Source organism: Athene noctua, chromosome 5 (assembly GCF_965140245.1).
Source record: "Athene noctua chromosome 5, bAthNoc1.hap1.1, whole genome shotgun sequence".
Taxonomy (NCBI): domain Eukaryota; kingdom Metazoa; phylum Chordata; class Aves; order Strigiformes; family Strigidae; genus Athene; species Athene noctua.
The window spans coordinates 50,266,725-50,293,800 of NC_134041.1; the positions used below are offsets into that span (position 1 = coordinate 50,266,725).

A 27,076-nucleotide genomic window follows, 5' to 3' on the forward strand; every position below is an offset into this window, starting at 1 on the left:
AGCTACTGTCCATCATATTTGAGAAATTGTGGCAGTCCAGTGAAGCACCCACTGCCTGGAAAAAGGGAAACATAATCCCCATTTCTAAAAAGGGGACAAAAGGAAGACCTGGGGAACTACAAGCTAGTCAATCTCACTTCTGTGTCCAGCAAGATCATGGAGAGGATCCTCCTGGAAACTATTCTAGGGCACATGGAAAAGGAGGAGGTGATTGGTGACAGCCAACATGGCTTCACTAAGGTCAAATCATGCCTGACCAACCTGGTGACCTTATACAATGGGGTTGCAGGGTTGGTGGATAAGAGAAGAGCAACTGGCATCCTCTCCCTGGATTTGTGCAAAGTATTTGACACTGTCCTGCATGACATCCTTGTCTCTAAATTGGACAGACATGGATTTGATGGATGGACCACTTGGTGGATAAGGAATTGGCTGGATGGTTGCGCTCTAGGAGTTGCAGTCAGCACCTCAATGTCCAGGTGGAGCCCGGTGACAAGTGGCATTCCTCAGGGGTCGGTGGGATTGAGTGCACCCTCAGCATGTTTGTCGATGACACCAAGCTGTGTGGTGCCATCGACACGCTGGAGGGAAGGGATGTGCCATCCGAGGGACCCGGCCAGGCTTGAGAGGTGGGCTGTGCAAACCTCATGGAGTTCAACAAGGCCAAGTGCAAGGTCCTGCCCATGGGTCAAGGCAATGCCCAGCACAATTACAGGCTGGGCAAAGAGTGGATTGAGAGCAGCCCTGCGGAGAAGGACTTGGGGTTATTGATATTGAAAAACTGAGTATGAGCCAGCAATGTGCACTCACAGCCCAGAAAGCCAACCGTATCCTGAGCTGCATCAAATGACATGTGGCCAGCAGGTCAAGGGAGGTGATTCTGCTCCTCTGCTCTGCTCCTGTGAGACCCCACCTGGAGTACTTCATCCAGTTCTGGGACCCCCAGTATCAGTGTAAGAAGGACATAGACCTGCTCAAGCAGGTCCAGAGGAGGCCATGAAGATGATCAGGGGCTGGAGCACCTCCCTTCTCAGCACCTCCTGAGAGAGTTGGGGTTGTTCAGCCTGGAGAAGTGTTGAGGGAGACCTTATAGCAGCCTACCAGTACTTAAAGGGGGCTACAGGAAAGATGGGGAGGGACTCTTTATCAGAGAGTGTAGTGATAGGATGATGGGTAATGGTTTCAAACTGAAAGAGAATAGATTTAGTTTAGACATAAGGAAGAAATTCTTCCCTGTGAGGGTGGTGAGACACTGGCACAGGTTGCCCAGAGGGGCTGTGGCTGCCCCCTCCCTGGCAGTGTTCAAGGCCAGGTTGGACAGGGCTTGGAGCAACCTGGGCTAGTGGATGGTGTCCCTGCCCAGGGCAGGGGGATTGGAACAAGGTGATCTTTAAGGTCCCTTCCAAACCCAAACAATTCCGTGATTCTATGGTTGTATGATTGTGAAGACAGTTGTCCCACAAACTTCCATTCCTGTTGAGGAAACAGAACCCTGATAACTGTTAGTGTTTAAAGCAAAGGTTGAATGAACAGGCTGAAAATAATGTGATGTTTTATCAGTTAGATTCTTCAGGGCTGTGCACTGTCCAGACTTTGAACCTGAAATGTCTTAAGTAAATAGATAAATCACTGTGAAGTGTATGTGTAAAATTTTGAATATATTTCTGGTGTTGTGGCTCAGCAGAGAAAACAATCAAGAATAGCTCTTAACATATGTGGAAGGCATTCATACACAGTCTGGAAATAATACCTGCAGGTGACCTACTCTATTTGCGTCTTTTCTTACTCTGCTGTAGGTCTGTTCTTGCCTAGGACATACGTCTTTTTTTGTATCACTTTGTAACAGGTCATTGTGTCAGGCTGGTAGACTGACGTGATTACAGTCAGTCATGTACCAGTTCAGACCTGTGACATCAGAGGGCATATTCAAACAAATTTCAGTGTTTTGTGTTCTCTGAACATTTTCTTTTAATCCTGATTTGGCTTGTGAAAAGGCAACATGAGAGGGAATTTTGACATTTGGCATGAAGTGACAATTGTGTGAGCTGAAGAGAGCATACACATTGTTGTAATATGGCCTGAGGAAGGAGGGTGGTCCAGAGGTTTGACTTAGCTTGCAACTTTGGTTGCACTGTAGCCAAATTTTCTCTGTAGTTTTAAGCAGGTCATTTAACCTTCCTTGATCTCATTTCTCAACAGTAAAACCAAATTCCCACAATGCAAAGCTGCTGTAAAGATAAGTAGTTAACCACTGTGGCAAAAAATCATTCAGTTTAATGAACGATTCTGATCACTTAGTGTTTTACCTTTCCCTATAACTAGGAGAAAGAAGAAGAGTTTAATGAAGGATTTTGATCATTCAAAATTTGCTTGTTCTCTTAATCAGAGAGAAAATCAAAATGTTGATGCTTTCTGCAAAGGGAAATGCTTTTTGAATCTCAGCTTTGGAAACAATCCACAGATCAGACTGTTCCAAACCTCCAAAGCTCAGACAGCTATTCGGGCTGCAAGCTCTGAGGCCCTCACCTTGGCTTGCTGCTCCAGGCTCCTGGAGCCAATAAGCTCTGGGGACCCTGGCTCTGATGTAATTAAAATTATTTATTTGAACTCAGGCTCCCAGTAGCCTGTCAAGCAAGTTGTTGAAAAGATGGGCAAGCTGGCAGGAGCTCAAATAAGCTTGGATTTTTAAAAGTGCCTGGTAAACTAAATTCTATCGGATTATTCCAACAAAGCACAATTCATTAGTGTTTTGCTGAATATTTCTGTTCACAAAGCAATGAGATGTTGTTTGTGTGACCATATATGTGTTAAGTAGAAATATTGGTCCCTAGAACTGTCTTTCCTTTGGGAATCCTGGATAGTTGCATACCAGTGATTCTCAGCTGGCAGAATCCATGTTTCTGTGTAGAGGTTGGTGTGAAGATGCCCAGAGCTCAGTACAGAAGATGCTTATGAAAGATCTACTGTGCTGTGGAAATCCCAGCCCTACCACTTATACCATGGATAAATTTGAGTTTTTAAAATGCAGTATTTGTCAGCCTTTTTTACTATTACTTCCTAACTAAACTCCCTTATCTGAATTAATTTGAAACTAGTACCACTACCAAATACTTCAGAACCCATATTGTCAGAAAATTTGGTTCTTTTTATATTTTGATAACTATATGGAAACTACTCCTTGTAGCTATGCTAATGGATGTTTAAAACTTCGTCACTGTACTTCACACAGTTTCAGCTGCAGTGGGATTCCCTATTGCTCTTTCATTCAAGCTGGTTGTGGGATCTGAGGGTTGGGTTTGTTTTGTAGATTTAGATTTTTATCTTATATAAATCCATATGTTTTCACAATAATATTCCAGAAAATCACTTTTAAGTCCAGTTATTACTATATGCAGTTCAAGGCATAAAGTGATTGAAATAATTAGCATTGCTTTTTTGTAAAAGTGTAGCTGGGGGTCTAGGATAGAATAGATTGATTAAATTATTAGCATATGAATGTTCTTGCACTAACATTGTAGGTTGTTGAGTTTTTGTAAGAGGAGGGTCACAAGCTCAGTATTATTTTGAAGAGTCATTGGAGCAGAAAGCACTTACTAGTTTTATGTCTTGTGAAATTTAAGACAGGAAATAGGTGCCTTAATGTTTTCTATTGTTAAAGGAATATTAGAAAAAAAAATGACACTCTGTGCAGAAGACTGTATATGATTGATGACAATTTTGCATTTAAAAACCATTGTGTGAATTTGAATGGCATTAAATGATATTTAGTTGCTGAATAGCAAGAGAGGCGGTTTATATAACTGCTCTGAATAGTAAATTCAGAAGATGCTCTGAAAACTTCAGTGCTTTTTGCTTTGCAAAACATTAAGTGCTGTACAGTTACAATGAAAACAGTAAAATCCTATGCTCCCAACCTTTTTTTAGGAGAATATTTAGTTTTCCTTGTGAAATCAGTATAAACATGGAAGAAGAAATTTATCCTGGGATTTCTTCCACTATGAAGATCACTATTGCACAGTCTTTAACCACTTGCCTGCAGAAACCATTTTTCTTCAGGAAAATCCTTAACTGACTCTTCAGGCAGGGCTTGACTTGTCTGTCTTTGCTTACATTTGTAAAGCCAGATGAAAGTGTGATTGCAGTCCAGGTAAATGACTGTAATGCTTTGATGAGCTGGCTCAAGGGTGTATGTAAGTTTGCTGAGTTCTGTGACTACCCATATTTTGCCCAAGTAGTTGCTTCACAGACAGTTGCTTCACGGTGTGTGCAGCAGGCAGCCCATCCAGTCATGCCTGGCAACATACTTGGAACTTCTACCCTCCTCCATGATATTAAAATTTTTCTCTGGCTTAGTTTAAGTCACTGTTGCTGGCATGACACTTAGCCAGTAGCTTTTATTTGGAAATTAGTTTTACCCAACATTGACTCTGTTGGTCGGAAGAGTTATGTTCATGTGATGGCTTGGCTTAGAGGATGGAAAAAGCTCTGAGGAAGCCAGACTGACTGCAGATGGCTGGGCTGTTACCTGCACTTCCCAGGACTTTGTAAACAGGTCTCCTAATAAAAAGCCATCTTTGTTTTCCAGGCATTGATTCTTTTCTATTACTACTCAATACGTTCTTTCTCAAAAACACATATCACAGGGAAGAGCTGGCTATGATTCTATACCCTCATTTTATTTCATAAAGATGTGTAATATTCACGTGTTTGTGTATTCAATCGTTACAGTCTCAAATTCAGTTTTCTTGGTTCATCTGAGAATGTTTACTCCACACCACCTTTCACTGCAAAAAGATGCCCGCAGAAGGTGCACAGTTAAAGAGACATTTTTTATGATTCTTTAAAAACTGGATGTTATAGTCTTATTTTGGCAGATGCTGCTCTAAAACTGTGAAGTTATAACAGTGAGACAGTCAGCCTTGAGAACAGCTTGATGAATTAAACATGCTGCAGCTGCAGAGTTTGCTTTAGATGTCTGCAATAATGACTGGATTAAAGCTAAAGTAAACATAAAGATCCAAAGTTTATAATATTGATTTCCAGTGTGATCAGTTGTTCACACAATCATTACTACAATTAAACACTGAGTCATTGTAAACAGATGCACATAATTTCATTTATGTTCCAATTCTTCTCGCTCTCTCTCAGGAAAGTGAAAATTGCATATGTGATTTGGGGGATTTGTTCTTTTTGCACCTGGTCTATTTTTAAAAATTAAGAATTAAAATAATCTACTTTTCTTACCTCTTGGTAAATTAAAAACTGATTATGCATTTTCTTCCAAAGTGTGCTTCTCCCCATTGTTCTCTTAGCAGTTTAAATGTTTCACATGTAGCATATGATAGTTCATTTTGTACAAAGTCTGCAGATAATTCATGTATATATTTAGCTAAATTTAATAGCAAGCTGTACATCTAACAGAAAGAGAAATGTACCTAATCGTTTCCTTTGCTCAGTGTTTTTTCTGAACAGTACAGTGAACGGTATTGCTCTTCACTTTTATTGCTAATGAAATGAGAGAGCTCTCAAAGTGCATAAGTAGGTGCAGATCCAAAATATTTTGACTGTATTTTTTAATTAATTTTAGTTTCCAGAAAAGTACAGAGCCAACTATTTTCATGTGTTTTAACTCAATTATTCAGTCTTGGGTAAGTTATTGAATGTGGGGCAGGTAATGTAGTCTCAGATTTTCTGTTAAAAGAAAAAATAAATTGATTGAGAAGAAGCTAGATAGAGAGGAAGCTGGAAAAGGAAAGAGCTAGACCCAAAGAGGAAAATGGAATGTGGCGTGGGAGTGAGAATATAAATCTACGGTGGATGTACAGATTTGATAAGGAAGTGCAAAGTGGCTGGACAAGGCAATGGGGTATGGAAAGGGTATATCCAGTTAGCAGCTGCATTGTGGAAAAGAATCTGGGTTGGTTGAAGAGACTGAGCTGAAAAAGGGCATGAAGAAAAAATGACTAAGGAGACATGAGTGGAAGTTTGATGGACTATAAAACAATTAAATTCATGAGGCTAAAGCTCTAAGCTGGCAACAAAAAATGGGTAAAATTTCAATTGCCTCAAATAACTGAGTAACCTCTGTTTATCTCGCTTTACTCTGGATATGGTATGAGTGGAGCCTGAAGTTACATTAGAAATCTGAGGGGAGAGATCAAGGCTACAACTCAGTATAGGGAAGTAGGGAAGAGGGGGAGCTAGAACAGAAACAGACTGTAAAAGCTCAACTTGCTAAGACTGATTGATCTCACAATCTGCAACCCAAGATCGTTGTCAGTGCTGTCAGCAAATATTTGTTAGCCCTGTGGCACAGTGTATTTCCTGCCTAGTGAAAGAAGTCTGTTACATGAATTGAAGGAAGCAGTATTTCTTTGAAGAAAACATCGTCTCTATGTAAATACAGAGGAAAACTGAATTAAAGGTAAAATATAATCAACCACATTCTGGGATTTCTTAAATTGCAGGTCTTTGATTTTGCAACCCCAATAATGCTTCTTCGAGCAGTTTGTTTTTAATAATCCCATATGAATTACACTCAGCTGTGTTTCATAAAATCCAGAATTCTGCATTTTTCTTGTTTCATTCAGTCATGTGAAGCTTTAATAAAGAAAATGACAATAAGCCAGCTTAACAGTATTTGATAAGCTACTGTCAGTAACATAGACTTAAAGCAAAACAGAAGCATAGCTAAAGTGTAAAAGGAAGTAATCCCTATTAATATTTGTAAGGACTTTGTGACAGGACACAGATTGTCAGAGAACTCCAGGGGGCAATAAAGTTTTGTTCTCTTTGTGTTTACAACAATGTGCTATTTAACATGTTAAAATTTTTGCCTAGGTTGTCAGATAGGAACTTCCAAGTTTCTCTTCACTTTGTGTGCCCCAAACTGAAAACATACTCTTGTAGTCTGGATGGTAATGTATTACACATTTATTTATTCTGGAATCTTTTTAATGATTAAAACTGTAAGAAGAGATTGGATGCATAACTGCATAGTGTTTCACGACACAGTAACTTCATATCTGTCATTTTAAACAGAGAATAGTTCCATTTTATGCACAGCATGGTCTTGCTTACAAACTAAATTTTAGCAAATAAAAAAGTGCTCATTCAGTTAAATCAACATGTTTTTAATTTTTTTTTTTTTTAAGTGTCAGCTCTTCAGCACTGGTCTTTTTCTTTCTCTTCACTCTTCATCAGAACTACTTGGAGTAAGTACTTTGCATGTACAAAACCTGAAGATATTTTGTTACTCCATGTTATGAAATAGTTAATAAAATAACTGCCTAGAATATACTAAAATTAGCCTGATTATTCTGTTTTACTCTGTGAATCTTTTTATTGTTCAGAAATTTAATAAGTATAAACCTATAACTAGAATTAGAGAAGTTGTAAGAGAAATATTCAAGTATGATATTTCTGATTAAAAGCACAGGACATGTCCAGTGGTAAAAGGAAATGAGAATTTATGATCCTGGCTTCTATTACCTTCAAAAATTATTCATGCCCAGAATTATTAGAATGAATTCCACTGCACTATTTTCCATCAATACTATTACACATGATTTTGCCTGAGGGTATTGAGTCAACGGGTAATGCTTGTAATACTGCTTTTTCAATCATGGTTTGTTATAATGTCATTTCAAAGAGTAATTTTTTTCTCTCTGATTTATTTATCATGTTATTTGTAGCTGGATTAGGAGCAGATTAGCTTTTATTTTAAAGCAGGCAGGGCGATATGAATAATACTACAGAAACTATCAGTTAAACATGAAAATTACATTTGGAGATAATATAATGTCAGAGGCACTTTAGGTTATTTGCTACTGAAAACTGTTATGATAACATCAAAGGGAAAATGCAGTGTCCTCACAGTGCTGTGGAATTTTATTATTGAACTTGATGAAATACTTCACATTTCTAGTGCAATTAGTACTTCAGCATTTATGTTCTATAATTATCATGAAATTGTACTGTTGATAGTCTCATTCATAAACATAGCATAAATATTTAGCAATATGCCTGATTACCAGCAAAGCAAAAGTCACCAATAGCCAATCTTAGAACAAAACCTCTCAAAAAACCCCCAAGAAAATATTAGGAAGAACAAGGATGGAAAATCACCTGAAAGTTGTCACTTGTATTGCTTAGGAAAGTACTAGAAGGTAGATGTTCAGATATTATAGCAATCCATAAAATGTAAAAAATGTGTGTTGACCATAATGAAGATAAATACTACTCAGAGTAAAATATACTAATGGGTAATTACTAAAAAGTTCTTTAGGACTTGATTCTGTCACATTTTTTCATCAAGCAGTGTATTATTGTGAGAAAGTTGTCTGACTGACTAGTGATGGAACAAGATGCTGTGCTTCTCAGGCTGGCTAGCAGTATGAGTATCAGGACCATGGAGAAGTTTCATTTTTCTGTGTTACTTTATGACAGCATTCATACTACACAAGATAATAATTACTTGAAACCTCTTATATAATGACAGGATTGTATCTATCTGTACCTGGAAATTGCTTTACTTAGACTTTGTTGTTGTTGTTGTTCCCTTCCTCTACTCCCTCCCCTCCCTCTCCATAAAATCATTTAGCTTGCTGTGCAGGTTACTGATTACAGTGATTTTTCTTAGCACTTTGTCTACTCTAATGAGTCATCTAATGATTTCAAAGAAGTAGACACCATTTTATGGATTGATGTTACATTGTCTTTCCATACTATCATTGTAGATTGAAGGCACTCTATATGGCTCAGTGTACTGCAGGAATTTATGCATCTTCTGTAACACTTTCTCTATAGTTGCTTTACACAATTACGGGTCTGTAACTGGTGTAAAATTGCAAAGCCATTTGCTACTCTGAAGTTCTGAGCAGATTTATGTTTTGCACTGAAGATGTACAACATTCATTCTTGTAAAGTTAACAGTAGCATAGAGAAGGAAGAGAAAATGACTGGCTTCCTGATCGGTGTTTGCAAAGTATGCCTTCATCTTGGTCATTACAAGTCAATAATGAGTGGAGCTGGTTGCAATGATGAAGGTAGGCTGCATGGTGGAACACGACACACCTGAATGACAGAGGGAAGTCCTGGTGCACAGGCTGCACCTCTTTATCAATGGCTATAAATACATGGATTGAGGAAGCACACATCCAGCTGTTGAACGAAAACAGAATCATAGTCCCTGTGGTATTGCCAAATTCTGCTACTGAAGTCAGTAATTTTTAAATGTTGATGGCAGCACTGGGCCCCTGTTAGTTTAAAAACCTCTATATACTACCACATGTATTCCTTTTTGATATATTGCATATGCATATGCATATATTGCATATAAAATAAAATCACAGCCCGCTGTCTTGGTAAGGGTGATGCTCAATGACTCAAATTCTACATGGTAAAGGTAGAAAATAGCATGGAGCTAGATACTAAGGGAAGATTTTAAAGAAACATACTTGAGAGAAGCTAGTTTTCACTCACATCTCTTGTATCATTATAAATCATGCTAATCAAGAAATGCTGCTTGTCTTTAGGTTAGTAAATTCAAATATAGACACATGGTAATAACATCAGCAAAATGTTTGTTTTCTTTGAAATCAGTTCCTTTCTACTGCTATGGAGAATTAGCATACATTTTCTCATAGGTTTCTTCACACCTTCAGAGCTATTAGCTGACCCAGTTAATACACAAGCTCTGTCTGCAAGAAATTGCTCCAGAAAGTGATTGCTTTTGTTAATGGGGAAGGTGGGAATATTTTTATTCAAGTAAACAAGTTTTGAACAGGAAGTGATTGAGACACTTTAAGTTTGCAACATCCTTCCTCACCCTTCTTTGCAGCTGCTATTTTTGCTGAGTGACTTTGCAGGCACTACCTGCAGCTTTCTCTGAGAACCTCACTCTCTCAGATATACATTAAGATAAAACAAAAACAGATTAATGGTGTGTTTTTTATGGTTTTGTTTTTGTTTTTTTATTCAGTGTGCTGCAGGGATTTATTAAGGTCCAAATAAATTTATCTAGACTATCACTTTTCCCTCACCTTCTCTTTCCATTACTTTCTATTCTAGGTGCCCTTTCATTCTTGCTTTTTGGCTGGCTAGTGATTGGAGTAAATTTGTGTGGTTCTGTATATTTTGGTCGGAGTGAAATGTTCTGACTCATTTTATTAGAGATTTTAGTCTGAGTTTACATGTACCTGAAAAAAACATTTCAGAAATATCTGACCTAAAATTCCACTGAAAATTTCTTTTCGTTATTTTCTTCAGTTTTACTCCCTGACTTGTATATGTGTTGTACTCATTCTGTGTATGAAAGTGCTGAACTACAGAAGCCCATCAGCTCATTCAGTATTGTAGGAAGTGTTAGCACAGGAGGCACAATTAGGAGGTCATGTCAAGTTAATCATTCAGTAACACTCTTCTCCATCCTGTTCATTCATCTTTTGCTACTCTGTTAACTGACATCCCCCTTTTGTCCTTCTCTCCTCCTTTACTTTTTACTTGTTTTTAGAAAATTGTACTAGCATGTCCATATTTCTGATTCCAGGATAAACCTAATTGAATTTGTTGGGGATCAGGAATAAAATCAACTCAAAGTGTTTATTTTGGGACTTGCAATAACTTAATTGTCAATAAATAGGACATCCAGCTAGTTGTGCCACGGAGTGAATTTGGATCATTTTTCATCAATCAGTCTGTATAATCTGATTACCTCTCCTCCGAGTGACCTTTCTGAGAGAAGATATAAGTGCATAGCTGAAACATAACATATGTTCCCCCTGTCTGTCTTGTCTTCTCTCGGGCTTTCCTGACTCAGTTTCTTTGACAGAGGTCCTTGTACTTGTCACATCCAAAAATTCCTAGACATCTGCATTCAGCGCATTCGGTGGTTGGCCTTGGTACTTGACTTTTTGTTTGAAAAATATTATTTCCTTGCCAGAGATTGACTTTTCTGTGACCTCAGTGTTTTCAAGTTTTCTTTTGGTTGTGAGCTAATGGAGATATTCACACTAGCCCCAAAACTCTTTTCCTTGCAATTCTGATCATACAATTAATGAAAATGTGACTAGTTTAAGCTTTCAAATGTCTTGTTTATTTCTTTTCTCCTCAGTATTTTGTGGGTTAGAAAAAGCTGCTTGAGGCTATTGTCACATATTACATTTAATAATCATATATCAAGAAACAATTTTATGTACTACAGCTACCTTTTTAGAAAAACTTCACCAGTCGTTGTTTTAGCATTCATAGGATTTTTCCCATTAAAGTGATGGTTGTTTGCACCTATTCCAACTACTAATTCTATTCTAATTATTATTATTTCTAACCTTTTCACATGTGAGAAATAATTTAATGCTATACCCATTTATTGTCAGAATGTTGGTCTGAACTCAATAAAATATGAGCTTCAAGTACAGAAGATAGCTGGAGTCAATCTAAGAATTGCAGGAAATGTTACAACATAAAGACTTCAGTGTATTGTTTTGTGGACACATAATTGTGCAGATATTTTTGAGGCGTCAGACTCCCTTGCTAGCTGAATACCTTTGGCATGGTATGCAGTTTAGTTCAATATAATCTGAAAGTCATAAAATAATAAAATATAAACCTACATTCTAAGGTATACATTATAAAAATCTGATTTATTAAAAATAGCATCTTCCTAAAAGTTTCTGCAGTACCATGACCTGTGCGCAGTGGTGGTGCACCAACACTTGTTCTAGCAAAAATGGACCAGTGGCAGAAACACATAGGGTAACACTCAGGTCAGGTAAACATACATGAACATTCCCACTGTTAATTGTGTGGAAAGTAATTGCTATTTGATGGATTCTTATGTTTCTGTCTTCACAATTCTTTCTGTAAGCTCATTTTATTAATTTAATTAACAGTTATTTATATTTTTACAGGGTGCAAATGTTATTTGAGCAAATGGCATCAGAGAAAAAGGGACTGTGAGCAGTGTAATAGCTTTGCACTTTTAATCTAATAAGCCATCATAGCATACTCTGTCAATTGTAGGTCTTTGGTGTTATGGTGCACTACTTCACTGAATGCAGTGGCTTTTCATATCTAAAGTGCTTTCACATCTTGGAAGCTATCGCAGGCAATGTAAGTAGCATCGTCACTGCATTTCTCCCAAATATTTTTAATTTAAAAACTTTAATTGACTTGGCATAAATAATGACATGTGAAGATGTCACTGAAGTGTCAAATATGTGTGTAAGATAAATTTAAGATGCATTGTGGTATCTTTTACTGTGGTTGCTTAATCAAGTCCTGTTGTTACCATCATTCATCTACAATTGACTTTACCCACAAAATTTATTTTTAGAATGGAGTCTGTCCAAACATAATGAATAGTTAAGTTCCAAGTTTGCAAATGACAGTCTGTCCTCTTCTTTTCTGTTGTTCATTTATCATTGTCATGATTACTGCCACTGTAATATTTCCAGACATGTAAAGTGATGGGGGTTTAAGCTGCTTGGTATTTATCATTCAGTATACTGGAAATACTAAGTTAGATATGATCATATTGCTGTTATATCTCCATTTTAATATTTTTTAAAAGGAAAGCAAATATTAAGGTAATTAAACTGATGTGAATAGGTGTCACATGTGAAACACAATATAAAAATTAGTGAGAAAAGACCAAAATTAAAAGAAAATCCTTAAATACCCCATGTAAGAGTCTGCCATTTTAAAGCACACAACATCATCAGGATACAAAGGAAAGGTTAGAATAAATGCCTATGTTAATAGCAATCCCAAATAGTTGTCTAGGAACAAAGTTGCATCAGTTTTGTAGTTTCTTAACAAGATACTGCCGGCAATATTCTGTGTCCTCCCTCCCCACCCCAATTTATTTGATGAAACAGTATGTCAGAAGGAGTCCAGACAGAACTTAATGATTATGGTCCTTCAGGGTCTTTTGCAAAAGGAGGGGGTGTGCCTCCTACACAATGTCATAGTTTTCTAAAGGATAATGAAATCCACTGGAGTATGACTGCATTCTTTCTGAATTACAGCTGTAGAGCAAATAAAAGTCAGCACTATGAAAAGAGTAGGAAAAATGGGATGTGAAAGGAAATTCTTTGGTCTTTGAAAGGGCAAAATTTTGCTATGACTTATTCCTATAAAATGAATGTTTAAATAATATATAAAGTAGATTTGGGCCAGTAATCAACTAGGACATTTCATAGTTAATTCTTGTTTCTCAGTTAATACCAAGGATGATAAGGATTTAAAGAAAGAAACTGATCAATTTCCACCATGTGTCTCATCTTCAGAACAGGAAATTGCACATGTACCTACACTGTACATACAGACCTGGAGTACTTTGCTCTCCAGAAGATTCTGCTGGTTCAGAACCATTAAATCCCATTGCATCACTGATACTATGTGCTCCTACTGGCTTTTCTTTTGAGGTACCTGCATTCAAACTTCCTAAGTTCATCTTGAGATGGGGAAAATAGTAATGAAATGCCACAGTGACAGGCTGAAAGTTATTTATAGAATTACTCAATAATAGATGACTCAGTTTGGTATCTTGCAACACACTTTTATTACCAACCTATTTGGTAATAAACAGTAGGATATCAGTCTACTTAGAATCTGATTTAATGTGTGCTTTTTAAGAAGGCTGAGTTAATATTGATGGAGAGTGTGAGTAGACTTGATTTCAGGAACTATGTGTACACAAAGTTGGCAGAGCAGTTGCGGGCACAGCAACAGCTTCTGTGTCTCCTGAGTGAGCAACCTTAGCAGAGTATTGTTTTGTTCAGTGAAGTGTCAGGAGCTTGCTATCACTGCAGTATTTTTCCTTCCTGACCAAACAGTGGAAAGGAAGATGGATGGCCACAGTAGAGACAAGTGTGGGCTGGGTGTCTAAGCAGTATAGTTTCATTTCAAGAGCCTAAAGAATTTATCTAGGTTCACTGAAAGTACAGGTTACTTAATACATGAACAGTGCATATCCAGTGGCATAAATTTTCATATAATAGCAAGATCCTTTGTGTTATGAAAATCAAGAATATGTGCACAGTGATTTATAGTAATCTTTGATTTCTTGGGATCTTTTCTTCTATGTCTTTACCAGACAAACTGCTAACCATATTTTAAGGTTTCCTATCTTGTTGTGTAGGGTCAACCTACTTACACTGAACTACTCAAGAAGTAGGTTAAAGAAACATATGAAGGTACTCTAAAGATGGAATAGAAAAAGAGGTCTGAAGTACTTTCCAGTGCATTCAACTTTTTCTGAGTATTTAAATGATGTATGTACAAATTCAGTAAAATCACTATTTGCCTCCCAAAAGAAATTGCTGTTGGGTGATGCTGAGTTATGTAACTAAAATTAAAATGCTACTTTATTGACTAATGGGCTTTGCTGTCTTCATTGTATTAAAATGTGAGATGAAACCAAGTGACAATAGTAGTATAACATCTGTTTGAACTTTGGCAGTGCTAGTTAGGATATCGTCAAGCAGTGCTAGCTCTATGCCTTCACTCTCTGCTTCTCTTTCATGAAAAGTGTTATTGATCATTAATGTCAAAATGAAAAATAAGAGGTAGCAGTTCACATAAGAAAACATTTGGATGGCAGCTGTTCTACATTAGGTGTAGTTAATGGTCATGTTTGCAACCACAAATGTAATATTTACATCCATTAAAATAACAGAATTGATTAAATGGGATAAGAGCAGAGTGATACCAGCTGCTCCAGAACACTGGTTTTTGTAAGTTTGATTGATGTTGATTGGGCATGTCATGGATTTGCTGAATATTAGTAAGATGCTGAAAAAAAATCACAACTAGGCAAGCAGTTCATTACTTCTCTTGAGCAAAGAGAAAAGAAAAAAGGAAGAAAGAACAGTAGTGAATGCAATAATCAAATCTGCATCACTGTATAAGATCTGCATAGATTGACAAAGAAGGGAAATCATAGGTTTTGATTAACATTAATAACACTTACATTGCTAAAGCAGTTGGCAGATACCAGCTAGAGACTCATTTAGAAACATGGCTTGTAGCTACTGAGAATGGTATTCAGCATCAGATACTTTGTATTAGAAATTTTGCCTGTCAAGCAAATGAAATGAGTTTTGCTTGCAGAAAAACATAAAGTGACAGAACAAAAGAAATGGGATGCAATTTGGGGTCTCAGAGATATGAAGAGCGTCTATTAAAAAGTATCTATAACATCTGTCTACAAGTGTAAGATCTTTTGTTCTTGTTTTACTTTTTGCAATAATTATGTGTGGGGATTGCTCTCTCTTGTTCTTAGTAATAGTAAAAGAAAAAAAAAAGAAAAAATAAATCCCTAAAATACTGTCCTCCCAGGACATACTCTACGAACAAAATACTCCCAGTATTTTTACCCAGTGGGCAGTTAGCAATGCCTTCTCCCCTTTTCTTCAATAGCTTCTTTTCTACCATTTTTTCTACTCCTGTCTATATGAAAAAGGATCAGTTTTCCCCTGGTCATTGTTTTTTGCACATTCCTTTTATTTCAGAATCTGACAATTGAACATCCTAGGAAAAAGGAACATTATTTTGTATATGCTTTATAAGCAATCTTTGCTATTGCAGACACAACTTTGAACTGTCAGTTCATTATGGTTACATGATTGTTTTCAGCTTTTTATGCTCCAGCAATACTCTAGTTGCACTGTCCGGAGTCTAAATATTCATATGCTGAGAACTTCATGGTGGAGGATAAAATACCTCAGAAAAGTGGTGACTGTTTTTACACTGCAGATGTCAAAGCAAAAAGGCATACCATGTTTGTCCTGATACGAGTAAAAAAAATAAACTGAAGAAATGGTCCAAATTATTCCCTCAAATTTCTGATATGGTGTGTTTGAATATGAAAGTTAACTTCTATAAGTGGAATTCATTATGGGAAAGTGAAAACAAATTCATACACCTTGTGAAGTACTTTTACTGTGCACTCTAGTAACAAATCTCTGATCCGTATGGAATGTATCACTGTATGAAATGATTGCCTTTATAGTAGAGCTTAATATAGTGTCTGCTGACCTCAGTATAAAGACTTTATTTCAGTGGGTTTGGTTTAGGTAAAGTGCAATTAATACATGACAGTTCTGCAAATGCAAAGCTTGGGAATATAAATGCCAAGAAGTTAGTGTGATAAAGAAGTATCTTCTGAGCATGGCAAGGCATTATTTGTGAAGGCTGCACTGTACATATTGATACGGGACATTATAGAAATAGATAAAATTTTAAAAATTACTTTCTGATTTTGTAATCAGAGTATTTTTATTAATCAGAATATTTTTATTAATAACATAGGACACATTAATTTGTGTTGCTATAGTTACCTCTAATTGACTCTTTATTTGCCTATTAAGATTGTTTTTGTCTAATTGAAGATGTACTGTCTCTAAATAAAATAGTGAAAATGTTACATATTATTTCACTATATAACAAAAATTTGCTAAGAAAGATAAATGACTTAGTAACTTGGGATGGTTTCAAGAGGATATTAAACAGAACTGCTCCTAAATATCTACTTTGCTGGTTGGGAACTCTGGAAGATCAGAATTTGAAACTGTCCTTTCTGTCCTCCCAAGCTCAAGGGAACACTGATGGCCTCTGGCTCTATTAATTCAGAATCATCTAACCTCTACCGTCCAATTTAGTCTTGATAACCTTTCTATCACAGTTAAACTGGCTTTCATTCTACTTTATGGCATTGAAAAATAGCTGTTAGGAGAGCTGCCAGCTTGACTACTCTGGCTGTTGGAGCTGAACAGTGTCAGTGAAAGATGGGCCTTTTCTATAGAGTTGGACTTAGAACTTCAAATTTCAAATACCTCTACGGTGAAATGGAAACAAGTTTCTGATTTGGTTGAATCCATGATAAAGTTTGAGTCCATCTGACAATTAATGTTACATTTCACTGTAGGGGTTCAATTCTTCATTATGCCTTGGCAAAACTGTGGCTCCTGACAGGACTGATACGGATCAGGCAATGGAAAGAATGGGACTGATGGAGAATAACAATAAGCCAGTGGGTATCAACTAATGAGATGAATTTTACTGATGATACATAAGCATCTTTCAGGGACAGCAAGAGGCTGCCCTGGGCTCAGTGGTTTTGCTTATTCTTTGTGCTTTCCTCCCACTGATGCAGCAGTTTAGACAGTGTTATGTAGCCTTCATGTGCTCTAGTGCCATACTGCTTGGCCAAGCTGCATCCCCAAGTATTTCCTATCAGGGCTGATCATCTTCTCTGCTGACTGACAAGTAACAGGGTGTTTGAAAGGAGAAAGAGTGAAGTGTCAGTAACCAGAAGCAGGATTAAAGGGAGGGCAGGGACAGGTCGTGTTATAGTGGGGGTCTCTCACAGGTCACCCAACCAAGAAGACCAAGTGGATGAGACTTCTATAGACAGGTAGGTGCAGCCTCATGTTCACAAGCCCTGGTCCTTATGTGGGATTTCAACCATCCTGATATCTGTTGGAGGGACAACACAGCAGGGCACAAGCAATCCAGAAGGTTCCTGAAATGCATTGATAACCTCCTTCTCAGGATGATAGAGGAGCCAATGAGGAGAGGTGCTGTGCTGAACCTTGTTCTCACCAGTAAGGAAGGGCTGTTGGGGGAGTGTGAGGCTTGAGGACAGCCTTGGCTGCAGCTACCATGAAATGGTGGTGTTCAAGATCCTTAAGGCAGCAAGGATGGCACGCAGCAAGCTCACTGCCCTAGACTTCAGGAGAGCAGACTTTGGCCTCTTCAGGGATCTACTTGGCAGAATACCATGAGATAAAGTCCTGGAGGGAAGAGGGACCAAAGAAAGCTGGTTAATATGCAAGGATCAGCTCCTCCAAGCTCAGGAGTGATGCATCCCAAAAAAGAGAAAGTCAGGAAAGAACACCAGGAGGCCTGCATGGATGGACGAGGAGCTCCTGGACAAGCTCAAGCACAAAAGGAAGCCTACAGAGGGTGGAAGCAAGGACAGATAGGCTGGGAGGAATACAGAGAAACAGTCCAAGCAACCAGGGATCACATTACAAAGGCCAAATCCCTGACAGAATTAAATTTGGCCAGGGGTGTCAGGAGCAACAAGAAAATCTTCTGTAGGTACAACTGGGAAAGAGTAGGGAAAATGTGGGCCCTCTCCAGAAGGAAAAGGGAGACTTGGTCACATGAGATGCAGAGAAGGCTGAGGTACTCAGTGACTTTTTTGTCTCAGTATTAAACCGGCAAGTGCTACAACAACACTGCCCAGGTCACAGAAGGTAAAGGCAGGGACTGGGAGAAAGAGCTGCCTGTTGTAGGAGAAGATCATGTTTGTGACCATCTAAAGAACCTGAATGTGCACCAGTCCATGGGACCTGATGAGATGCATCCACAGGTCTTGAGGGAACTGGCAGATGAAGTGTCTAAATCACTATCCATCATATTTGGAAAGTCGTGGCAGTCTAGTGAAGTTCCCACTGACTGGAAAAGGGGGATTTTTAAATTTTTTAATTTCCTGTTTTTAAAAGGGGAAATAGAGAAGACCCAGAGGAAGACAGGCTGGTCAGTCTCACCTTTGTGCCCAGCAAGATCATGGAAAGGATTCTCCTGGAAAGTATTTTAGGGCATATGGAAAAGGAAGATGTGATTGGTGACAGCCAACATGGCTTCACTAAGGTCAAATCATGCCTGACAAATTTGGTGGCCTTCTATAATGGGGTTGCAGGGTTGGTAGATAAGAGAAGAGCAACTGACATCCTCTCCCTGGACTTGTGCAAAGCATTTGACACTGTCCCACATGACATCCTTGTCTCTAAATTGAAGAGACATGGATTGGATGGATGGACCACTTGGTGGATAAGGAATTGGCTTCATAATCACACTGAAAGAGTTGTGGTCAACCGTTCAATGTCCAAATGGAGATCAGTGATGAGTGACATTCCTCAGGGGTTAGTGTTGGGGCCAGTGCTGTTTAACATCTTTGTTGGCAACATGGACAGTGGGACTGAGTGCACCCTCAGCAACTTTGTCAATGACCTATGTGGAGTGGTCAACACGCTGGAGGGAAGGGATGTGCCATCAGAGGGACCTGGCCAGGCTTGAGAGGTGGGCTGTGCAAACCTCATGGAGTTCAACAAGGCCAAGTGCAAGGTCCTGCACATGGGTCAGGGCAATGCCCAGCACAGTTACAGGCTGGGCAAGGAGGAGATTGAGAGCAGCCCTGCAGAGAAGGACTTGGGGCTATTGGTGGATGAAAACTGAGTATGAGTCAGCAATGTGTGCTAGCAGGCCAGAAAGTCAGACTTATCCTGGAATTCATTGAGAGAAGTGTGTCCAGCAGGTCAAGGAAGGTGATTCTCCCCTTCTGCTCTTGTGAGACCCCACCTGGAGTACTTCATCCAGTTCTGGGACCCCCAGTATCAGTGTAAGAAGGACATGGACCTCTCAAGCAGGTCCAGAGGAGGCCATGAAAATGATCAGGGGCTGGAGCACCTCCCTTATGAGGACAGGCTGAGAGAGTGGGGGTTGTTCAGCCTGGAGAAGTGTCCAGGGGGACCTTATAGCAGCCTTCCAGTACTTAAAGGGGGCTACAGGAAAGATGGGGAGGGACTCTTTATCAGAGAGTGTAGGGATAGGATGGTGGGTAATGGTCTCAAACTGAAAGAAGATAGATTCAGATTAGGTATAAGGAAGAAATTCTTCCCTGTGAGGGTGGTAAGACACTGGCACAGGTTGCCCAGAGGGGCTGTGGCTGCCCCCTCCCTGGCAGTGTTCAAGGCCAGGTTGGACAGGGCTTGGAGCAACCTGGTCTAGTGGAAGGTGTCCCTGCCTGTGGCAGGGCAGCTGGAACTACATGATCTCTAAGGTCCCTTCCAAACCATTCCATGATTTTATGATCTGCTTGTTCTAGTAATCTGTGTACCCGATACTTTCTGAGTCCCTTGAGTTATGTGATCTCAATGGGAGTAAGAGACAGGGGAGTACCATTCCACAACAGTTCTGGTGCCAGAAGTGGTTCCATCATACCATGGACCTCCTGTGATCTAGTTATGGACTCCTCTTCCTGACCCGTTCTCATGGGTATACTGGACACAGTAGCCCTCCTCGAGTCACCACTTGGTACCTGAGAAAGCAGAGGCACTGGCACAAATGTTCCTAAAGTATACAGTAGTCAGAGGTTTTCCTGACTATGTGGGATTCATCAGTGGGTAGTTCTCTAGACAGCATCTCCTCTTTCACAGTAGAAAGTAAATCTGGAAGATTATGAAACCTTAACCCTGAAGTTTTCATACATGTTTGAGATTGTTCAGAGCTGAATACTGATTGAGACTTAACTTCAAATGATTTGGGAATTACCGAAATATTAAGTATTCTTTTTCAATAGAAATGGGTTCTTTCTTGCTTCCAAACTCCTCTAAATGTGAAGTTTCACTGTTTTATTATTCATCTACCTTAGCAGCTTTTTTAATTAATGTTGTACTTCAGTGATAAAAGGAATGCATAAGGCTATGTACTTTACTATATTAGTCATTTTAGGGGAGGTAGGTTTGTGGGTGGTTCCTGTGCAAGAATACTATCCTATATTATCAGAAGTGCAGATATGGAAAAAACAAAACTTTTTTACTGTAGAACATTCATTAGGAGTGTGTGTAAAAAAAAAAAAAAAAAAAAAAAAAAAGTTGCAATTGTTGATCCCTCATTTTCTGCTTGCTTTTCCAGATGCAATATTTTGTCTTTTCAGATAAGTCTTCTCTAAGTATTAGAAATTTGGAAAGCATTGATGCTTTTAATGCTTAGCTATACATAATTTGTGTAACCATTGAATCAGCTTGAATGCATTTATAGAGAACATTACTATATTAATTTTAAAATCGCTGATGATTTTATGAAGAAAGTCAAGTTATTGACTGTCATGGGAAGGAAATGTAGTTTTTATTTGAGTTCTAGTCCTAATACTTGTGCACAGAGTCTTGAAAAAGTAAATCAAAATAAAGAATTGTAAACTAGTCATTACAACAGAAAGCATCAAGCAGCATTAGAATTATTTTTTAACTTGCTTTCACATTTCAAGGTCAGCACACTGATGAAGACAGTGTATCCTGTAGAGAATGCAATGGGTAGAACTGCCAAAAATTAACTCCTTTTAAACAGCAAAAAAACATCAATTGAAATCTCCTTCTGACACCCTTATTGACTTCCTTTTTTTTAAATTTTTTCACAGAGGATCTTTCTCAAAGCTGGAAGTGAGGAAGAAATCTTTACACATCTTGGCTTGGATTATGTCGAACCATGGGAAAGGAATGCTTAAGAAGATTTGCAAGTGTACATTCATCAGTTGACAGCAATAGTCTTTCTGCCTATCTTGCAGTCTGACTTATGGATAGATAGGTATAAAAGGTGCATCCCTGACAACTACAAAATTTTAAATACATATTAGTTAGAAGCCTTTATACATGCTGATGTTCCTAGAAAAGAAGAGTTTAAGTTCTTCAGAAGCTTTTTCAATATTTTCTGGTTTAGCTTTGAAGTTTCTACATGGGAGTGACAAGACAGAGCTCGTTTTTATGGGAAAACTTGAAACTGGTGAGATTTTTGCTTGTGATAGGAATACAACATTCCTGTCAATACCTGCTTGTGACAATACCTAAATAATACAAAATATTTGAACTGAGTCTGAAAACTACTGAAAATCATATTTAACTGAATTTCTTAAGTATTTTGCTAAATTCATATATAAAATTGATACTGTATATAAGGCTTAACAACCTAGGCAGTTATTAGTCTGGCAATCTCAGCAAGTTGAGACTTCATCTGTAATATTTTTCTAGGTAGGGCACCACTCTACAAAAACTGTAAGCAAGTTGAGAGTTCAGTGAGAGTTCCAAAATATTTCACAAGAGGGGATTGTGGAAAGGAAAAGTGGAGTAACTCAGTATCAATCTTCAACTGTGAGAAAAAAAAATACTATAAATTTGGAGTATTGATTTGGATGAGAGAAGATTCAGGTTGTGTGATGTGGTGGTCCTCAATCAGGAATCTGAATCATCACCTGCAACTGTCGCTCTGGTGGCTGCTCCAAGGTGAAAGCTTCTAATTGTCTGTTCTCAATTTAGATAGCTGGAAATTTACTCATTTGTGTGTGTGTGTGTGTGTATATATATATGCACTGTAATTGAAGTTTACCAGAGCTGTCTGGCTACTAGCTGCTCTACAACGGTATTCCTTCTTTTTGGTCAGAAATCCATCTTGGACATGAGAGACTTTCTGATAAAAGTAATCCTATGAGATACTTTGATTTCAGAAAATTTCCAGGTAGCTCTTGTGACTGTAATGATAATGAAAAATTTGTAATACATTTATCCTTTAATGAACAAGGGTATTTAGTGCTTTAGGACATCAAGTTACTTACTGACATTTATTTGTCATTTGTAGAATAAAGGTGATTAAGAACACCCAGACTGGTCAAATAATTTCTTTCTTACAAGCCTGGGTTTTTTTTCCTGTTAAGGCTGATTTCACATCTTGGCACCGTGGGAGACTGGCAGTGACAGGACTGTGCACAACAATTATTACTGACAGTAATAGCTTCCCATATTCAAACGATGGCAATATTCCATGGCAACGTAGACTTGAAGGTTCTACATATGGATAAAAAAATATGCCAAGTTTTAGAAATATAGTGCTTAACTACAGGATAAATGACTTAAAATGTAAGTGCCAAAGCTATTGCTGGTAAGAGAAAATTAAATAGGAACTTCTGAGAAGCTGCTTCCCCAAAGGATGATTTGCCTAGTACAGTAGACAGGATAGCAGAAGTATTAACAAAACTTCCAACATACAGTTTTATATGCAACCACCTATTTCTGGTTGTTAAAACAGGTAGTAGCTGTATTTCTGTGAAATATATTAATTCATTATCATGGTTAGACTCAGTACTCTAAAAACCCGTTGAAAGTATCAGTTCACACTAAATCCGATTTATTTGTTGCCCAGATCTTTTAGGATACAGTTTATGCATCCCATTCTCTATCTCCTCTACTGTATTAATGAAAAAATACTCTAATTTAATGCATTTATTCACCAGGCTAAAATGTTACAGGATCAGGTCCAAAAGTGATTGTAGGAAACTGAAGGCTATTTCTGAACAAAGGATCAGATTTTCTACATGGGTCTTATTCAATACACACATGCATCTGCTCACAGGTAGTGGGTAGATTTCCTAAGCTTTAGCAAGCAACCTGAAACAAAAACTAAACAGGAATGGCTCTATCAGACTTACTGCGAGAAATGCATGTTATGCTATCATTCCATTCTATAATTTGTGATAATCCTAATTTTATGGTACAAGCAATTTGAATTCTGTAATTTAAACCTAATTTGATGTCATTAGTAGCTATGTAGCCAAGACTTTTTTCTTTACACATGTAGTTACATGACAGTTTTGGTACTAAAAAAAAGTATGCTGAATTTGTCTACTGATTCCTTTCAACTGAGGAATGGACTGCATTGTAAACTCTTCTAAAACCTCAGGGATATAGAAAAACATGATAACAGCATGGAATTCTATTCTTGCCTGTGCCAATAAAAATGTCCCTTTTAAGTGCACTTTTGCTAACTGAGCTGCAAATATAACACTACTTTCTAAATTGCTCTAACTAGAAAGCACTGGCATTGCTTCCTGCTTTATTGTACTGATGTATGAAGAATCTTCTCTGTGTTTTGCATCAGGATGCTGACAAGTAGCAATGAGTTTTCAGTCCTAGTGGAGGGGAACATATTATAGCTACAGTACGTTATCTAAATATACTTTCTATTTGGCCAATGTTTATCAGAATATATGTTCCAGTTGTGCTGTTTCTGCATACTTCAAGCCACAGAGGAAATATGAAATATTCTCATTTCCACATGAAGAAATAACTCTTACCTTGCCTGCCTATGCATCACTTGTAAATATAGCACCAGTGGGGGAGAATATACCAAACAGGAGTTCTGTCAGTTCCTTCAAGAGTGGAAGAAAATAGCATATCACTTTATTGTTTTCTTTCCCTCAGTTTTTCTGAACTTTTGTTAGAATACATTTTACAGATTACCCACTGGATCAAGTATTATCAGAAATTATGGAATTGTCAAATCAGGGGTTGGATTAAACAGGTCAGATTAGATGGCCAGGATGATCTGAGTGTGAAGAAGATATCTTCTGTTATGAACACCCCCACTGAAGAAGCTGGTACACGTCATTGTCAGCTACTGTGTGCAGGATCATCCCTGATAGCCCTAGCCAAAGTTATTGTGCATGCAAAGCCAGAAAAACATGAAGTCAGGTTTTTGTGAAAAAACTAGGAATCATAACATGATGGTTCTTCCATCAATTAAATCTAGCCCTAAAATTCAGAACAGTCTCAACCCTGTAATGATTTCCGTGGTTCTTGATAGTGCTAATCAATTGAGACTATAATTAGAAAAGACAGAAGTCATAAAGGAGAACAGGGATCAAACAGGTTAAAGGAAATAAAACCTTTATCGGCTGAGCATATCTGCATCCATGAGGGTACCGAAAACTCCCTACAGTGTGGTGGAACTGTTGGAGTCAATGGTAATGATGCTTCTGAACTCATGAAGGACAAGCGAGGCCTGGGGGCCTGGAAAAGGGCAAACACTTGTAAAAAGAACAGACCAATGTTTGTAATAGGAAGAAGGGAAGAGACAATTTCAGATCAGTGCACTTAATATCTCCTAAATTGCTAGAATGATTAATAGACTTTATTTTTAAAGCACCTAGAGGAAAACAAAGTGATAAGTTATGGTAACTTGTTCATCAGAAACAAATCATACCAAACTAATTCAGTTGTAAAGTCCCTGGAGGCTGATTTTTAAAGTGTCTATCCCTCCTCCCTTGCTTCTAAGCCAAGGCAATTTGGCAAGTAGTAAGAGAAGGATCATAGATTTTATAAGAATCTACATAATAACTCTCTAAAAATTGATCAGTGACTCTACCTCTGGGAAGAACAGGTAGAATTTAGAAAGAAAACCACTTATTTCTTTCATGGTTTGTAGTAATTTGTGATTTGTCAGATATTCCAGATAATGTTTTCCAGTGACAAACATGGTAAAACATACGTCATATAGGCAATATAATGTAGTCATTAAAAAACAAACAAGTAAATTAATCCAAATGCACAATCATACAAATGTTTTGATGTGGAGAAGTTTTTGGAAGATAATGGCCACCTGGTCCTTGATACCGACATGAGCTCTGCTAGCTGCCTCTGTGTAAAGAACTTACTGTTCAATGTTCCTCTCTGGCTTGCCACTGCATAGAAAGCTATTGTTTAGCAAATTCCTTAACTAGAGATATGGAGTGAAGATGAAACATTGAGTAGGAGGTCCACAGGCTCGTGCTTCTTGCGTGTGCTTCTTGTGTTGTATCAATGAAATATGAGTTATATTGTGTGGACAGTAGCCTAGAACCAATCACAGCTTGTTTAGCTGTATGCGATCACACCCTAATAGTATATAAGATGCTCTGTGCTTAATAAAATTGGATCAAGCTGGCAAACCATATTGGTGTTATTCTTGATACCTGGGCTTTATCAGTCGACATTTTGCTACAAATCTCTTAAGGCAAAAGCAGTGAGATATATTTAGATTCGTGGGTCATAATGTAGTTAATGTCATCAGTGAATCTAGGTTGTATAATATAATAAAGGAAGAGCAACTCTACAAAATTGCAAATCCAGGCAACCTAAATATTCATACAGCTGGCATTATAAGCTTGAAGCCACACAGACATTCTGGAACTTACTGGAAACCTGAGAACTGCTGCTACTTTACATAAATAACTCCAGAACTTTAGAAAAACAAACCGAAAGATCTGCATAACTTACAATCCCCAGAAGAAATGTGTTCTCAATAGTTTATGGCCAGAATTGTAAGAATTTCTCAGGTGAGACCATCTTATTTCGTAGTGTGAAATGTATTCTTTGACTTGTTGAACAGCTTGCTTTCTATGATACAGTTTCCTTCAGCAACTGCAGTTAAAATTGTTAGGTCCTGGGTCTAAAAGGTTAATTGAAGTCACATAAACAAATGGAAACAGGGAGCTCTGAAAACCTTTCACAGAGGTTAAGCTTCTTACATGGCTGTTAGTCTAGCTAGGAGACAATGCTGCTGGCTTTGTGTTTAAGGGCCCAGTAGGGGCCATATCCATAAAAATATCATGTGTATAGCTATAGTTGAGTCAGAGCTTCAGAGCTTTCCACTTCAAAATTTAGCTAATTAGCTGATCTCTGTCTGTACACACGTCAAGCCTTTTCTCTTTTTTTTTTTTTTTTTAATATTTCATTTTATAAAGAGGACCAAGCAATCTTTGCCCCTGCTGTATAGATAAACCAAGTGCCTTTTATTTTAATCAGGATGCATCAGATGTAACATTTTTTAGCTGAGGATGCTCCTTGGGAAAAAAGATCAGTTCACAGTCATGGTTAGTATTCCTCCTTTAGGATCTACTTTACCTAGGATGAATTGTCTCATGATTGTTTACAGCTTTTTTTTGAATGATTTGTGGTATTATACATTAGGTCTGTCAAATTCTAACTCTGGATTTGATCTATTTATTTTTAACTAAAAATTTGTATCTTTGAATGGAGAAATGAAGCGTCCTATATCTCTGCCATAATTCTACTGTGCATGTGTGGCCTCACATCTTGCTCGGGTGTCTACGAAGTGGATTTCTCTAGAAGCGCCTGCACTCAATACTTAGATTCCCAAATCTGTCTACATGGATCATTTGTTTCACATTTCCATTTCACTCTGCCATTTCAGCTTCTCTTTCCTGCATTTGACATTATAGTGATTTGTAGCTAGACTGTGATTCTGTGGTGGCCAAAATAAATGCCAGCCTAAGCATCAAACATTAAAACAACAAATCTTGCAAACTATTCATCAACTTCTGTTTGACCCTCCTCATGTCCCTGGTCTTTGATTCTTTCAGTTTGCATGGCCATTTCTTGAAGGTTGCATGGAATACAGTGAAAATGCACGTTGTGCCACCCTGGCCTAAGGTGCGGTGCTAAAGCCAAATGTTCTCTGT

General features: G+C 38.0%; 1 protein-coding gene across 1 annotated transcript in view; it reads left to right on the top strand.

Moving 5' to 3' along the window:
- The window catches only part of DNTT (DNA nucleotidylexotransferase), a 102,171-nt gene extending 80,876 nt beyond the window's left edge, over positions 1-21,295 (top strand). The window contains exon 11 of the mRNA XM_074908400.1: positions 21,209-21,295. Coding sequence (XP_074764501.1) covers positions 21,209-21,295 — 87 coding nt within the window. The remainder of the gene's footprint in view (positions 1-21,208) is intronic.
- The last annotated feature ends 5,781 nt before the right edge of the window (positions 21,296-27,076 follow it).